Source organism: Carcharodon carcharias, chromosome 12 (assembly GCF_017639515.1).
Source record: "Carcharodon carcharias isolate sCarCar2 chromosome 12, sCarCar2.pri, whole genome shotgun sequence".
Taxonomy (NCBI): Eukaryota; Metazoa; Chordata; class Chondrichthyes; order Lamniformes; family Lamnidae; genus Carcharodon; species Carcharodon carcharias.
Window position 1 is genome coordinate 93,933,426 of NC_054478.1, and position 15,434 is coordinate 93,948,859.

At 44.2% G+C, this 15,434-nt stretch overlaps 1 protein-coding gene across 1 annotated transcript in view; it reads left to right on the plus strand.

Annotated features, from left to right (window-relative positions):
* The first annotated feature begins 2,778 nt into the window (after positions 1 to 2,778).
* The window catches only part of zc3h15 (zinc finger CCCH-type containing 15), a 40,318-nt gene continuing 27,662 nt past the window's right edge, over positions 2,779 to 15,434 (plus strand). The window contains exon 1 of the mRNA XM_041201762.1: positions 2,779 to 2,962. Coding sequence (XP_041057696.1) covers positions 2,891 to 2,962 — 72 coding nt within the window. The 5' untranslated portion in view covers positions 2,779 to 2,890. The remainder of the gene's footprint in view (positions 2,963 to 15,434) is intronic.

A 15,434-nucleotide genomic window follows, 5' to 3' on the forward strand; every position in this document is an offset into this window, starting at 1 on the left:
GCATTTCCCACTACCCCTTAATACCTCCCACCAGCCTCAAAATTGAGGCCAGGCAGGAAACAGTCCTCAGTGGTCATTAATTGCTCACTTAAGGTACTCAATTGGGGTAAGGCCTAGGCCTTGCTGACCCCGTAAAATTGTGGTTGAGGTGGGTAGTAGGATGATGGGGTTTTTACAGCCCCCACCCCTCCCTGCAAACCTGCCAGTGGGGTACTGTAAAATTCTGCCCATGGACTGAGCGCCAACCGGGTGTTCGGCAGGTTGAGAGTTCACCAGGCAGAGTGCAGGCTGGGTAGAGTACGTGTCAGGCAGAGTGTGCACCAGGTGGAAAATTGCACCTGATGGGGTTTGAACCAGGTTTCCTTTTCATTCATTTTACGAGATGTGGGCATCGCCAACCAGGCCACTATTTATTGCCCATCCCTAATTGCCCTTGAGAAGGTGGTGTTGAGCAGCCTTCTTGAACCGCTGCAGTCCATGTATTATAGGTAAACCCACAGTGCTGTTGGGGAGGGGGTCAAGGTTTTTGGCCCAGCGACAGTGAAAGAACAGCGATATATTTCCAAGTCAGGATGGTGAGTGGCTTGGAGGGGGACTTCCAGGTGATGGTGTTCCCATCTATCTCCTGCCCTTGTCCTTCCAGATAGTAGCATTTGTGGGTTTGGAAGGTGCTGTCTAAGGAGCATTGGTGAGTTTCAGCAGCGCATCTTGTAGGTGGTATGCACTGCTGCCTCTGTACATCTGTGGTGGAGGGAGTGAATGTTTGTGGAAGGGGTGCCAATCAAACAGGCTGCTTTGCCCTGGATAGTGTCAAGCTTTTTGAGTGTTGTTAGAGCTGCACTCATCCAGGCAAGTGGGGAATATTCCATCACACTCCTGACTTGTGCCTTGTAGATGGTGGACAGTCTTTGAGGAGTCAGATGAGTTACATGCTGCAGGATTCACAGCCAGTTCAGTTTCTGGTCAATGATAGCCTCCAGCATGTTGATAGTGGGGGATTCAGTGATTAGTAGTTTAAAAAAAATGTCAAGGGATGAAGGTTAGATTTTCTCTTGTTAGAGATGGTCATTGCCCGGCATTTGTGTGGCGCGAATGTTACTTGCCACTTGTCAGCCCAATCCTGGATATTGTCCTGGTCTTGCTGCATTGGACTGCTTCAGTATCTGAAGAGTCGCAAAGGATGAGGTACATTGTGCAATCATCAGTGAACATCCACATTTCTGACTTTATGATGGAAGGAACATCATTGATGAAGCAGCTGAAGGTGGTTGGGCTTAGAACACTACTCTGAGAAACACCTACACAGATGTCCTAGATTGAAGATGATTGGCTTCCAACAACCACAACCATCTTTCTTTGTGCTGGGTATGACTCCAACCAGCGCAGAGTTTTCCCCCTGATTCCCATTGACTCAGTTTCGCTAGGGCTCCTTGATGCCACACTCGGTCAAATGCTGCCTTGATGTCAAGGGCAGTCACTCTCACCTCACCTGTGGAATTCAGCTCTTTTGTCCATATTTGAACCAAGGCTGTAGCGATGCCAGAATCTGAGTGGCCCTGGCGGAACCCAAACTGGGCATCAGTGAGCAGGTTATTGCTAAGCAAGTGTCACTTGATAGCATTGTTAATGACCCCTTCCATCACTTCACTGATCATGGAGAGTACACTGATGGGCATTAATTGGCTGGATTAGATTTGTCCTGCTTTTTGTGTACAGGACATACCTGGGCAATTTTCCACGTTGCCAGCTAGCTGCCAATGTTGTGGCTGTACTGGATTAGCTTGGCTAGGGGTGCAGCAAGTTCTGGAGCACAAACCTTCAGTACTATTGCCAAAATATTGTCAGGGCAATAACCTGTTCACTGATGCCCAGTTTGGGTTCCGCCAGGACCACTCAGCTTCTGGCCTCACTACAGCCTTGGTTCAAATATGGACAAAGCTGAATTCCACAGGTGAGGTGAGAGTGACTGCCCTTGACATCAAGGCAGCATTTGACCTAGTGTGGCATCAAGGAGCCCTAGCGAAACTGAGTCAATGGGAATCAGGGGGAAAACTGTGCACTGGTTGGAGTCATACCCAGCACAAAGAAAAATGGTTGTGGTTGTTGGAGGCCAATCAGTATCCAGTGCCTTCAGCTGTTGGTTAATTGTTTGTATCAGGTAGGGCTTGCGCCGTGCATGGTATGTTTGGCAGGCTTTAGGTGGTATTTGCACCAGTTCGTATTTGTGCCGAGCAATGGTTACACAGTCTAAGCTTTGCGCTGAGTATGGTTTGCTCCAGGCCATCTTTGTGCCAGGTAGGATTTGCACCATGTGGTATTTGCTTCAAGTAGGCTTTGCGCCAGGCGTGCTGTGAGCTGTGCCAAATTTGTGTCAGGTAGGGTTTGCACCAGAAGGCATCTGCGCAAGTTGGGTTGGCGGCGTGTGGTATTTGCGGCAGGTAGGGTTTGTACTGGGTGAAATTTGAGACAAACGGTTTATGTGCTGAGTAGGATTTGTGTGTGGTGATATTTATGCCAGGTGGCATTATAGCTGGTTAGGGTTTGCATAGGGTGGTATTTGCTCCAGGCGGTGTTTATATCGGGTGATGTTCATGCCGGGCAGTAATTGTGCCGGGTGGTGTTTGCGCCGGATGGTATTTGCACCGCGTAAGGTTTGCATCGGGTGGTATTTGCGTCAGGTTGTTTCCGCCGAACGGTATTCGCGCCGCGTTTCCTGAGGCCCCGCCCCCCTCCCATTGTGGTTGCCGGGGTTTCGGCGCTTGCGCTGAGAGAGCCGGGATTACCCACAATCCGCCGTTGCGGCTACTTCCTCCGCGAGCGGATCCTCGAGTCCCGGCGGGAGGGCGGCCGGAGAGACAGAGACTTCACTCACTTACTCAGTGACTCTGAGATGCCCCCCAAGAAAGCGACCGGCCAGCCCAGCAAAAAGGCTGAGCAGAAGAAAAAGGAAAAGGTTATCGAGGTGAGCGGGGGAGAGGCTGGGGAGAGAGGTCCGGCCACCTGCACTTCTCTCCGGCAGTGCCGACAGGCCCACGGCGCCCGGCGAACGGTGCCCTGTGCCGACCACAGGAGTAAGGGGGTGGCCCCGGCCCAGGCCCCCGTTGGGTGGGGGGAGAGGGAGGATTCTGTTTCAATCCCCAGCCCGGCCCAAATGTCCTGCGCTGAGTTTAATCACCTGATTAACCTGTGTGTGGGGCCTGGGGGATGTGAGTGAGGTGGAAGCGCTGATCCTCACAGCACAAGCTGGAAGCCTGGCGGCTCTGTGAGCAGCAGAATAACTGTCAGCTTCCAGATCTGGAGAAAGGTCACAGACCTGGAACGTTAATTCTTCTTCCCCCCCCCCCCCCCCTCTCTCTCTCTCTCCACAGAAGCTACCAAACCTGCTGAGATTTTCCAGCACTTTGTTTCCGTTTCAGATTTCCAGCATCTGCAGCATTTTGGTTTTGTGCAAGTTTGTAGTGCCCCTTATTAGAATAAAAAACTTTTCGCCGGGGTTACCTTAAGCACACAACTTGTGACTTTAAGTCTGTAATAAATCAAAACGCTCAGCCTGGTGCCTTGCAAAATGACAGTTCTTGTCTAATTTTATTTCGAAAGCAAGACACTGGAGGTGCTAGAAACTTGAAGTAATACAAAATGTTGGAAATTCTCAGTAGATTTAGCAGCTGCTATGGAGAAGGAAACGGCGAATGTTTCAGATTGCTGACCCCTCAGAACTGTAATGAAAAGTCATCAACCTGAAGTGCTATTCCTGTTTCTCTATTTGGTGGGCTTCTGTAGAATCAGTGCAGCATTTAACATTTCTGCATCAAAAAACGTAGCTACTTTAATGCTACATGTTAGTTTAAGTCCCTTATTTTATAGACAGGCTTTCTTGAACAAAAGCTGATGGGTGACCACTAGGGGTCTTATAAGATATGATTTTTTGGTATGAGTGGCTACAGAGAGAATGTTTCTTCTTGTGGGGAAGAGCATAACTCCAGGCCATCAGTGTAGGATAGTCACCAAGAAATCTAGTAAGGAATTCGGAAGAAACTTCTTTACCCAATGAGTGGTAAAAATGTTGATCTCGCTACCACAGGGAGCAGTTGAAGTGAATAGCGTAGATACATTTAAGGGGAAGCTCGACAAGCATAAGGGAGAAGGGGTGGTTGCGATGGTAGATTTAGATGAGAAAAGATGGCAGGAGGCCCAATGGAGCATTAATACCAGGATGGACCAGTTGGACTGAGGATATATGGTACAGAAGCAGGCCTATGTAAATCTATGCTTAAAGAAGCAATATATCTCAGCGGATAAAGAAAGATCTGTACTTATGCTGTGACTTTCACAACCTCAAGCCATCCACATGTCTTACAGCCAATTAAGTAATTTTAATTGAAGTCACTGTTGTAATGTAGAAAACATTACAGCCAATTTGTGTACAGCAAACTCCCACAAACAGCAATGTGATAATGACCAGGTATCTCTAGTGAAGTTGCTTGAGAGATAAGTATTGGACTGGTCACTGGGGATAATTCCCCTGCTGTTCTTCAAAATGGTGCCATGGGGTTTTTTGCATACATCCGAGAGAGCAGGCAGAACGTTGGTTTAACATCTCATCTGAAAGATGGCACTTCCAAGAGTGCAGCACCCCCTTAGTACTGCACTGGAGTGTGAGCCCAGATTTCTGAGCTCAAACCTCTGGGATGGGACTTGAGCTCTCCTTTTAACTCGGGTGAGAGTACTACCAATTGAGCCATGGCAGCAATGTAAGAGATTCTAACAGCTGTCAACTAAAATGTGTTTTTGGCCCCTTGTAAGAATGTTCTATTCTGGTGCAGTTGCCATCAACAATGGTTGGCAAGATAGTCTTCCTATGAACTTCTATTTATATAGCAACATTAATTATTGAAGGTGGGTTCAGAGGATTCGGGAAAGGGTAAACAGTAAGGAAAAGTACTAAGAGAAATGCAAAGCCTATAGAGCACAGTAACTATTTGGATAAATCTAAGCTCAGTGCATCAGGAAGGAACAGGGAGCTTAACAAAAGTGGTAAAAACATTAGCGACTGAGGTAGCATTGAGGAGAAATAGAAAAAGGTTAAAGCAAATGGCACTACAACTGAGTATGCAGAGATAGAAATTGAGTTTGATCCAGTAGCCATTACGGAGATGTATTTGCAGAGTGACCAAGGTATATTCCCGCATATTTGGCTTTTGCGAGAGACAGGCACAATGGAAAAGTGGAGGCGGGGTGGTAACTCTAAATGATGAGATAACAACAGTAGAAAGGAAAGCTTAGAAAATCAAAATTTTGAATCGGTTTGAGTGGAACTAGGAAATAGCAAGTGGCAGAAAACACTGAGGAGAGTAGTTTATAGGTCCCTATCTAATTGTAGTATTGGGTGGAGCACAAATCAGGAAATTGGAGGTGCATGTTACAGGCTAATAAAGTAATTTGGGGGGGATTTTAATCCTCGTTTGAATTGGGAAAATCAAATTTTCAGTGGTAGTTTGGAAAGCAAATACATGAAATGGATTCAAAAGTTTCTGGATCACTATGTCAAAGAACTAATGAGGGGACAGGTTATTTTAGATCTAGTATTGTGTGATGAGGCTGAATTAACCTTGTAGTAAAGGAGCCTCTGGGGAAGAGTGATCATAATTTGATTTCATATTGTGTTTAGGAATGATTTAGTTCAGTCCTAAGTTTGAGTCTTAAATCTCAACAAATCTAGCTGTGAATTTGCTACGGTAGATTAAGAAACTGCATTAAAAGATATTCTAGATAAACAATGGCAAACAGTTTTTTAAATCATAATTTCCTTTTGAGGAAGAAAAAGCCCATGGGAAAAAGTACTCTAGTCACGATTAACAAGAGCAGTTAAAGATAGCATTAGTTAAAGGAAGAGATGTATAATATTGCCAGAAATAATAGTATGTCTGAGGATTTGGTAGATTCTAGAATTCAGTGAAGGGTGAAAAGAAATTGTTAAAGAGAATATGACTATAAACGCACTAGACACCTAAAAACATGATTGTAAAAGCTTCTATTTGCTGGTATGATTGACTCTGGATAGAGATTGAACAAGCTAGGCTATAATTCCTTAGAATTTATAAGAATTAGATAATCTCATTGAAACATGTAAAATTCTTAAGGAGTTTGAGGTACTAGCAGAGTGTTTTTCCTGGCTGGGTAGACAAAAACCAACAATCTCAGTCTGAGGATAAGGAGTCAGCCATTTAGGACTGTGATGAGGGCATCCGCCCTCACGCCTTCTCCTCCCTCCCAGAAACATGATAGGGTCCTCCTTGTGCTCACTTATCACCCCACCAGCCTCCGCATTCAAAGGATCATCCTCCGCCAACTCCAGCATGATGCCACCACCAAACACATATTCCCTTCACCCCCCCCGGTGGCATTCCGTAGGGATCGTTCCCTCCGGGACACCCTGGTCCACTCCTCCATCACCCCCTACTCCTCAACCCCCACCTATGGCACCTCCCCATGCAAACGCAAAAGATGCAACACCTGCCCCTTCACTTCCTCTCTCCTCACCGTCCAAGGGCCCAAACACTCCTTCCAAGTGAAGCAGCATTTCACTTGCATTTCCTCCAACTTAGTCTACTGCAATCATTGCTCCCAATGTGGTCTCCTCTACATTGGAGAGACCAAACGTAAACTGGGTGACCGCTTTGCCGAACACCAGCGGTCTGTCTGCAAGAATGACCCAAACCTCCCTGTCGCTTGCCATTTTAACACTCCACCCTGCTCTCTTGCCCACATGTCTGTCCTTGGCTTGCTGCATTGTTCCAGTGAAGCCCAACGCAAACTGGAGGAACAGCACCTCATCTTCCGACCAGGCACTTTACAGCCTTCCGGACTGAATATTGGATTCAACAATTTTAGATCTTGAACTCCCTCCTCCATCCCCACCCACTTTCTGTTTCTTCCCCCTTCCTTTTTTTTCCCAATAATTTATATAGATTTTTGTTTTCCCACCTATTTCCATTGTTTTTAAATCTTTTATGCCCTGCTAGCCTTTCCACCCCATCCCCACTAGAGCTGTACATTAAGTGCCCTACCATCCATTCTTAATTAGCACATTTGTTTAGATAATATCACCACCTTCAATGCCTCAGTGTTCTTTTGTCTGTGATGTCTTTTGATTATCTACTCCTATCACTGCCTGTTTGTCCCTACAACCACCCCGCCCCCCCCTTAAACCAGCTTATATTTCACCCCTTTCCTAAGATTCACTCAGTTCTGTTGAAGGGTCATGAGGATTCGAAACGTCAACTCTTCTCTGCCGATGCTGCCAGACCTGCTGAGTTTTTCCAAGTAATTCTGTTTTTCTTTGGGATTTCCAGCATCCGCAGTTTTTTGCTTTTATGAGAAATTTCTTCACTGAAGGTCGTGATTCTTTGGAATTCTCTACCCCAGAGAGCTGTCAATGATCAGTTGTTGAGTATATTCAAGGCAGAGGTCGATCGATTTTTGCATAGTAAGAGAATCGAGGGATAAGGCAATTAGTGTGGAAATGTGGAGTTAAGGTAGAAGATAAGACCCGATCTTACTGAATAGTGGAACAGGTTTAAAGGGTCGTCTGGCCTACTCTTTTTCTTATGTTCTTTAAACATAGAAAAAAATTCAATTTTAAGAAATGTGGATGCAAGTCAAGAATGGAGATATTAGAAGTGGCTAAAAGCTTGGCCAGCGTGGTAGATTTTGGAGAGGGAGGCAGAGCGATATAAAAGTCAAGGGAGGGAATTCTAGAGCATGTGGCCAAGGCGGATGAAAACCTGCCTGGCTGCTAATAGTGTACTTAAAGAAGGGGGAACCCAGCAGACCAAAGTGAGGGAGTTGAGAGTGCTGTCGTGCTGAAGTTTAGAGACAGGGAGTATAAAAGCAATAGAGAGTTAATTAAAGGATGAAAATTTTTGATTTGATAGTGAACTGGGGGAAGATATAGATTAGTGAGAGTGGAGTGATGCATGAGTGGGGACTTGGTTCAGAATGGGAAGCAGGGAGCAGATTTTAGTGGAGCTGAGGTTTAGGAAAGATGGCTTCTGGTTCAAGCAGCGTTGGAATAACTGAGTCTGGAAGGTATTGATGAGGGCAGATGATGGTGAAGTTATAGGGCAGGTGGGAGTCGGTGTTTTTGTGATGAAGGGATTATGAGGTTTTAATACTCAGCAAGGCTTCGAGTAGGATGTTGAGTTTGCAAATAGTTTGGCTAAGCCTGAATTGGCTGATTGCAAGGCAGGTGTAGTTGATGGCAAGGGAATCAATTTTTGATATGGCAAAAGATAATGGCTTTGATCTTCCCAAGTTTAGCTGGAGAAAATTGCAGCTGATCTGAGACAGGGTGTCAGACAAGCTGGTATGGGCAGTTTTGGGGCTGATTTAAGTCTCCTTGGACTTCAGGGAGAAAAATTGGAGCAGTAACACACACAGTTGGAATAGTTTTGCTGGGACAAAGGCATCACTGCCTTTGGTTGAGCCGCAGAGTTACAGTGAATGAGCACCCAAAAGTTAGGAACTTTAAATAGTGGTTGTAAGTGATGCGGGAAGAGTGTTTTACGTGGTGAACATGAATTGGTTGGAAGAAGAGACAGCAGTTGCAGACAGGGAGATATATAAGGAAGTAGTCAAAGATTGCCTCATCAGTGATTGAGATCACAGAGTAGAGAAATTGTGGATGATGGTATGGTCGGAGTTTTTAGGGAAGGCAGTGATTTCAAAGGAAGAGAGGGCAAGGAGAGCTTAGAAATGAAATTACCTGAAGCTAAGTCACTCTTGCAAAGGCTGATAGGAATTTCAGGGTGGGATCTTACAGTAGGCAACAAAGGTTTTGAAGAAATTAGGCTCTTGAAGAATTAGAATGTGCTGGAAGAGTAGGAAGAAAGATAGTCTGATTTTGGGCACATTGCTGCAGTGGTAATTTGATCTGAGTGGATGCTGGGAGGTTTAGCCAGGTGGGGTGACGTTGCTCAGAGACTAGGTGTTGCCACCCATTTAGCCAAGCATCAGTCAAAGCTAAAATATCTACACAATCATCCAATGTAAAGTCATGAATGTTTGAGAGTGAGCAACTACTCTGGAGGGAATTATGGACAGAGGTAAGAATTGTTGATTTGACAATGCGTGTAGGTTGTGCTTGACAGCAAGCTGGGTGGTTCAGTTAGTCCCCATCAAGTGTGCTGGGTAGGAGAGTTGGTGAGAGGAGGATGGCACTGTTGCAGCCGTGATGGGTGCTCTAGAGAGAACTATTTGAGATCGAAGGAAAGACTTGCATTTATTACAACCTCAGCACATTCCAAAGCACTTTACTGTCAATAATACTCTTGAAGCCTGGTCACTGTTGTAATATAGGAAACATGTCAGCCAGTTTACACCAAACAAGCTCCACAAATGCAATATGATAACCAGATAATCTATTTTTATGGTGATGTTGATTTAAGGCTAAATATTGACCAGAGCACTGGAGTAACTCCCCTGCTCTTTGCAATAGTTCCATTGACTCTCTTACATCTAGCTTAGAAGGCAGATGGGGCCTAGTTTAACTTCCCATTTGAAAGATGACACTTCTGACAGTCAGCACCCCTGCAGCACTGTCTAGATTTTTGTGCTTAAGTATCTGGAATGGGACAAACCCATAATCTGACTTTGAGGTGAGAGTGCTACCCACTGGGCCACAGATGACTAGAGAAGTATTCTAACTAGAGGTTTATTCAGTGGAGAATTCAAACTGAATAAGTAATTTTTTTTTTGGGGGGGGGGGGCGGTTGCACAATTGTGTGACCAAAAAGAAATGGATGAGGAGAAAAGGTCTCAGTAGGGGCTGAAAAATGAGGGGCAGCAGCAATATATGAATGTGAATGGGCACAGAATTTGGGTTACATGGATATGACAGAAATTAGGCATGATGTGGTCATAAACTAAGCACAGGGAGATGATATTAAATAGTATACGGTGTCCTGACTACATTGATATACAATCAAGGTCTTTAGGATAAGACTTTGGCAAGCTACAGACCAGAGATAAGAATATATTCTAGGGTAAGGAATATTTCAACTGCAGACATCAACTTCAGGTCACCTTTGACAGCAACATTACTGATGAGAAAGGGAGCTTGAATAATTGATGCTATCAGATGCCTTGCACCGATTTCTGAGAAAACTGGCTTTTTGTTTGACCAGTGCTATTCATGTGTCATTGTACACCATCTATCAGAGGAGCCTAGCAGAGTGCTCCATTAAAGTCCGACATTGATATTCCTTTTCCTTCCATTACGGCTAAGGATGACCCCATCCAAAATGATTCACTCTTGTTCTCTTGCGCAACAGATTATTTTCTTTTTCTCAATGAACCAGGTCTGCAAGTCTTTCCCCTTCTCTCATTATGTCTGTTAACAGCAAGGATGGACTCCTAAGTATGTGAATTTTGTATACAGTGAGATTATAGCATGAGGACTTTGAAACTCAGCTGGTTAGTTGAGGATTGTGAACTGTGGGGCAACGGATATTCTTGCAGTTCCAGATATCTGCTGAAGGATGTGGGTTAAAGAAATCTGGGACATTCCTTTTCACTTCGGAAGGTGATTAAAAAAACAAGTTCCAGGCGAAAATTGACCATGAACTACATTACCCAATACCCCCATGTATTATCTTGTACACAATGAGAGGAACCCCATCCAGCTCCCTTTTCAGTGTTTGCAGGGACTTTGCACCTGTTGCACAAGGTGGCAGTTTGTTCCAGAGATCAACGACTAAGAAGAGAAACCTGATCATAACTCAGGTCTGTGCTTACATAACTTATATGCATAACCCCTCATTCTGGCAAATAATCTGTTCATATGCAGTCTAGTGCAAGTTTGTTTTAAACACTTGAGTCAAGTCTTCCAATGTCTGCGCTTCACTAGAGTTAAAAAGATGCAAACTCCTTTTGCCAATTGTGATAACTAAGGGTTTTAACCTGGATATTAATTTAGTGTTCCAGCTTCAAACCTTTCTCACCTTGTGAGAGGACCAGGAATGGACGCTGTATCCTAGATGAAGCTTAACTGACTAGGGCACTAGCATTTATTTATTTATTGAATCTGGTAGATCCTAATTCATTCTTCTTTGAATTACCTGTAGACAAACATTCCCATGTGATTTTTGATATTTCAGGTGAGACTTCCTCAGTTGGCATTCATGTTGAGCATCAGCAATATAATAGGCCTAGTAGCAGGGGCCTCTTTGTGGGCAGTTCCTTGCCATGCTTTATCTTAAACAAGTTGTTCTCAATTACCAATATTTGTTTCACACTGTTGCAGAATTGATTCTAAGCAATCCTCCTGTCTCTTACTGTGCACCATGAGACTGCATCCCAGTTGTACCTACATTGTAAAAGACCTTCAGGATTTGTTTGTCATTCATTTGCACCACATGGCCTGACCAGTGTAGCCTTTCTTTCATGATCCAAGCACCTATACTTACACTCAGCTATACACATCTTGTCATCTTTAGTCATCGGGCAGTTTATGTGAAAGTGCATCGTTTTTTTTTACATGGCATGCAGATGTTTTCTAAACTTCACGGGTTTAAAGCAGGCTTGGAAGGAAGGGGGCCTGTATACTTTGAGCTTGCTCTGCCAGCTGATGTCTCTCTTATCCCAGAGGCACAAATTTTCACAAAGCCTAAGTTGGCTTTGCTGGTTCTTCAGGATATTTCAGTATTGATACAAACATCTCTATACAGGGTGTTATCTAGGTAGGTGAATCTGTCAGTAGTCTGAACTGTGATTATCGATTGTGATAAGTGTGTGTAATCCTTACCTGGGGCTGATTGAAACAATATCACTGTCTTCTTAAGGCTGATAGTTTGCCAAATTGCAGGCAAGCTGTTGCAAAGTGGTTCATAATTGTTTGCAGATCATCCTACGAGTAAGCCAGGGTAGCACACGTTGAGAAAAAATGCAAGTTCACAAACAAGTTTTTTCAGCACCTTTAACTTAGCATGTAGCCTTCTAAGGCCGAAGAGCTTGCTGTTTTTCCTGAATCAAATCTTGACTCTGATTTTGAGATGATTCAAAGCAAAGCAGAAAACGAAACACTGGAATAATGTTGCAAGGACACATTCTTGTGTAGCACCATTTGTAACTTAGGCTTTGTCCCAACCTTCCAATAGCCCAGCCATCTTGCCCTCATGGAATTGTTTGATGATTTCAATGATTTTATCTAGACACCCAAACTTAGTAAAGGTGCTGTCCAGAAAATCCTTCCCAACAACTTTGACTGCCTTTCCCATATCAACAAGGACGCAGTAAAGGTCTCCATTTTGCACACTTTTTTAGGAGCAGTCTGGCTACAAACGTCATGTCAGTTGTCTCTCACTACCCATTTTGCTGAAAAAATTCCACTAAACATTTAAGATGTTGCATAAAGCTATTAAGCATTACTCTTGGAAGGTTGACATCTAGATATTCTGCAGTGATAAAATAATTTCCCTTTCCATTTGTAGAATGGGCAGATAAAGCATTTTTGAATTCCTGGGGCATCTTTCCTGAGTGTCACATATACTGAAATAATTTGTTGAAGCTTTTAACTAAGTAGTTGCTACTGGCTTTATGTGTCTCAGCTGGAATACAATCAGAACCAAATGCTTTCCTATTTTGAGAGCAACCAAATGACCAAGAGTTAGTATTGGGTATGATAAGACTGTGTTCAGCATATTTGGCTTGGAGAAGGTGGTCACTGTTGTCATTTCCAATGCCACATTTGCCAATAATGGCCCATTAGGTTTCATGGCCTGATTTGACATGCGCCTTGCAATTGCCTAGGGGTTTTTTTCATTTTTGCTATCTCTCAAGTACCCTATGGTCTAGCTCTTCATGGAACTTTGTTTTTGATCTTTTGTGGATTGATGATCATGGTTATTGAATAGTTGCTGATGATAGAGGCAATCTGAGCGTCAACACCTGGTCACTGATACCTTTGGGAAAGTTCTCAAGTTTGAATGCAATACTGGATAATAACAAAGCCAATATCAGCCTTGCAATGTTCTTCTTTGGCCCAGCCACTTTAGAAGACAGTAAAGCCAGTTCCAGTTTCCATTACTTAGTCAATTTCAGCTTGATGAGTTTCACTTAGCACTACAATATCTATTTTGTATCAATTTAATTCCCTGGCAATGGGTGCTGTTCCACATTCATATTGCGGTGAAATCACTGTCTGTCTTCAAACTTTCCAGACAGCAATGTTGAAAGAAAGAAATTTGGTTCTTGATTTTGGATTTTTAAACCATTAAAGAGGTTTGCCCATGAGTTGAAGGCCGTTAACCGGGGAGCATAGGGGGTTAATTTTGCCACCTTCATACGAGGATATGAATTAGGAGCACGAGTAGGCCACTTGGTCCCTCAAGCCTGCTCCACCATTCAATAACACCATGGCTGATCTGATTGCAACCTTAACTCCACATTCCCACCTACCCCTGATAACCTTTCACCCCATTGCTTATCAAGAATCTATCTGTCCGCCATAAAAATATTCAAAGACTCTGATTCCACCGCCTTTTGAGGAAGAGAGTCCCAAAGACACTCAACCCTCAGAGAGAAAATATCTCATCTGTCCTAAATGGGCAGTGACCCCTAATTCTAGATTCTTCCACAAGAGGAAACATCCTCTCCACATCCACCCTGTCAATACCCCTCAGGATCTTAAATGTTTCAATCAAGTCACCTCTTAACATCTTCTAAACGTCAGCAGATACAAGCCTAGCTCAGCCTTTCCTCATGAGACAACCTGCCTATTCTAGGTAGTAGTCTAGTAAACTTCCGCATTTACATCCTCCCTTAAATAAGGAGACCAATACTATATACAATACTCCAGATGTGCCCTGTATGATTGAAGCATAACCTCTCTACTTTTGTATTCAATTACTCTCACAACAAACAATAATGTTCTATTAGCTTCCCTAATTACTTGCTGTACCTGTGATTCATGCACTAGGACACCCAAATCCCTCTGCATCTCAGTGATCTGCAGTGTCTGGGGTGAGGTCCATCAGGACCCAAGGACTTGTAAACCTGCAATTCCAACAATTTTCTCAGTGCCACTTCCCTGGTTATTGTAATTTCCCTGAGTTCCTCCCTTCCTTCCTGATTTATAGCTGCTTCTGGGATTTTACACCTATCCTTTATTGTGAAGACCGATGCAAAATACACATTCAATTCATCTACCATCTCCTCATTTTCCATTAATTTCCCAGGCTCACTTTCGATAGGACCATCATTCACCTGTTAACTCTTTTGAATATCTATAGAAACTCTTACTGTCTGCCTTTGTATTACTAGCTAGCTTTCTCTCATACTCTAATTTTTCCCTCCTTATCAACCTTTTAGTAATTCTTTGCTGTTTTCATATTCTGCCCAATCTTCTCACCTGCCACCCCGTCGTTGCGCAATTCTTTAAGTTCTTTTTCTTTAAGTTTGATCTCATCTCTATTGACCTATCCCTTAAGCTAAATTGCCGGTTGTATTGTACTGTCGCTGGACTTGTAATCCGACGACGCAGGGGAATGCTCTGGGAACCCGGGTTTGAATCGCACCACGGAGACGGAGGAATTTGAATTTGATGAAAGTCTGGAATTAAAATCTAATGATGACCATGAACCTATTTGCCAATTGTTCTACAAACCCATCTGGTTCAGTAATGTCCTTCAGGGAAGGAAATCTGCCGTCTTCATGTAGTCTGGCCTACATGTGACTCCAGACCCAGAGCAATGTGGTTGACTCTGAAATGGCCTAGCAAGCCACTCAGTTGTATCAAACCACTACAAAGTCTCAAAAAAGGAATTAAACCAGATGGACCACCAGCATCAGCCTAGGCACCGGAAATGACAACTGCAGGCTCAGCCCTGTCGACCCAGCAAAGACCTCCTTATTAACACCTGGGGGCCAGTGCCAAAATTGGGAGCTGTCTCACAGGCTAGTCGAGCAGCAGCCTGACATGGTCATCCTCACTGAATCATATCTTACAGATAGTGTCCCGGACACCACCTTTACCATCCCTGGTTATGTCCTGTCCCACCAATAGGACAGACCCAGCAGACGTGGCAGCACAATGGTATACAGTTGGAAGGGAGTTGCCCCGGGAGTCCTCAGCATTGACTCCGGACCCCATGAAGTCTCATGGCATCAGGTCAAACATGGGCAAAGAAACCTCCTGCTAATTACTACATACTGCCCTCCCCGAGCTAATGAATCAGTGCTCCTCCATGTTGAGCACCGCTTGGAGGAAACACTGAGGGTGGTAAGGGTGCAGAGTGTACCCTGGGTGGGGGACTTCAATGTTCATCACCAAGAGAGGCTCGGTGGCACCAATAATGGCCGAGCCCTAAATGACATAGCTGCTAGACTGGGTCTGAAGCAGGTGGTGAGGGAACCAACGAGGAAAAACATAAATGACC